The sequence below is a fragment of the Aplysia californica genome, unplaced genomic scaffold, assembly GCF_000002075.1.
Source record: "Aplysia californica isolate F4 #8 unplaced genomic scaffold, AplCal3.0 scaffold01174, whole genome shotgun sequence".
Classification (NCBI taxonomy): Eukaryota; Metazoa; Mollusca; class Gastropoda; order Aplysiida; family Aplysiidae; genus Aplysia; species Aplysia californica.
Window position 1 is genome coordinate 94319 of NW_004798444.1, and position 2129 is coordinate 96447.

General features: G+C 42.2%; 1 protein-coding gene across 1 annotated transcript in view; it reads left to right on the forward strand.

Annotated features, from left to right (window-relative positions):
- The window catches only part of LOC118478904 (short transient receptor potential channel 7-like), a 38156-nt gene extending 37950 nt beyond the window's left edge, over positions 1-206 (forward strand). Inside the window, exon 6 of the mRNA XM_035973373.1 lies at positions 192-206. Within this exon, the coding sequence (XP_035829266.1) occupies positions 192-206 (15 nt within the window). The remainder of the gene's footprint in view (positions 1-191) is intronic.
- Positions 207-2129: the final 1923 nt, after the last annotated feature.

A 2129-nucleotide genomic window follows, 5' to 3' on the forward strand; every position in this document is an offset into this window, starting at 1 on the left:
GGTGTGTTTGTGTGTGCACAGCATCATCATCATCATCATCATCATCATCATCATCATCATCATCTTGAACAATATATAAATTGAGACTTAAATTATAGTATTATATTTCTCGAAGCGGCTAACCCTTCCAGCCGTATAATATGCAACCACAACTGTGCTGAAATTGACGTAAAAACTCCTCGTGTCTCTAGACCAGACCACTTTGATATTATATTTTGTTCTATTGTCCTCCTCCAGAGCAAGTCTCAGTGGACCCGGGAAGACAGCAAGCAGTTTGAGCTGGAGTACAAGGTGAGAGGTCAGGGGTCAGAACATAGGGGTGAGGGGTGAGGGGTCAGAGTACAAGGTGAGATGTCAAAGGTCAGAACATAGGGGTGAGGGGTCATAGTACAAGGTGAGATGTCAAAGGTCAGAACATAGGGGTGAGGGGTCATAGTACAAGGTGAGATGTCAAAGGTCAGAACATAGGGGTGAGGGGTCAGAGTACAAGGTGAAGTCAGGGGGCAGATGGCAAGGTGAGAGGTCAAGGGTCAGAGGTCAGAGTACAAGGTGAGGGGAATTAAGTGGCAGGATAGATAAATAAGAAATGAAGAGCTGTGGGAAGGGACGGGACAAAAGGATATACATTTTTAAAAATAAGATAAATTACACTTTTATTTGTCCCAGAAGGGCACTTTGGTTTACAATGGCAAACATACATTTACATATATAAATACATAATTATAAATACGTACATACATAAATACATGCATAAATACATCCTTAAATACACAATATTAAACAAATACAGAACAGTTTACAACCATGCCACTGTCGGTCGCCACTGTGCAGCACTGAATAAGAAATGAAGAGCTGTGAGAAAGGACAGGACAACGGAACCTCAGTGCTTTCTCGTCGTATCTCCATTTTTTTTTACAGTGAAAATGTAACTTCTTCTTAAGCTCCCTCTTTGTTATGAACTGTTTTCAATATTTTAAAAAAAATGGAGATATGACAAGAAAGCACTGAGGTCGCGACAAAAGGATATAGAAGTAGAAATAGGACTAAGAAAGTGGCGATGGATGGGACACACCTTCAGAAAGCCCTGCAGAAACATCACAGGACAGTCACTGCATTGGAACCCACAGGGAGCACGGGGCAGGGATGGGCCATGAGAGACATTGAGATGTGGGGAAAGGGACGTGAGAGAGACGAAGCTCACTTGGAACGAGCTAGGAAGGATGGCCCAGGACAGAGATAAATTGAAGGAGTTTGTATGTGGCCTATTCCCTGCCAGGGGTGGAAGGCATTGAGTACAAGGGAAAATGGTACAGTCGTAGATGGAGATATGCCTTGAGAATGCTGACCGTTGAGATGTAGGAAAGTCATTGCTGCAGACATCGTCTACCGACAGACGTCTCATGGGGCTCATCTACTGAATGATGCACCCTGGTGACGTTTAAAGGGGTGCTAACGGTGTGTGTTTGACCTGAAGTGGTCCTTCTGTCTAGGAATTTTTTAGTTCTGATTCTCTACAGGTCCTAACTGTTGGAACATTTCCACCTTAGACATCAAAGGAGTACCTAGATTGCGTACTGTCATAGCCTTAAAGGCACTTTAACATTATTTCCCTCCCTTGTGCGAAACTTACGAAATGATTTGGTGACGAGGAAATGTTCAATACAAAAGGCTCTCTGCTCATTACTGATCTTAACCATGTGATCTCAGCAAGCAAAGGAAACTTGAAAGAAAACCCATCTGCAAACGTCTGTTGGTCTGTTAGAATGCTGAAGCTTGCAATATAGCGCAATTACTGGGATTTTTAGTGGTAGGTCGAATGCAAACTAGTGCGTCATGCTACAAAAATGGGGACATAGCTGAAAATGGATTATTCTTTTACGCGCTATGTAGAGCAAAACTACATTGTATTCGGTGGATTTATCTAAAATGAATATCAGACAAATTAATTCCTTTTGACTTCCAAATGTTGTGTACAAATTTGAAACAAAAATCTTCGGTGTGGAGGAAAACATTAAGAAAAAAAGTTAAACAGATGGGTTTTTTTTTTATCACCCTGTATCTATCTCTGCTCCCATCCCCTCGCATATCACCACCGCCTTCCCTTTTGCCGATTGTCCCATATCCCCCTC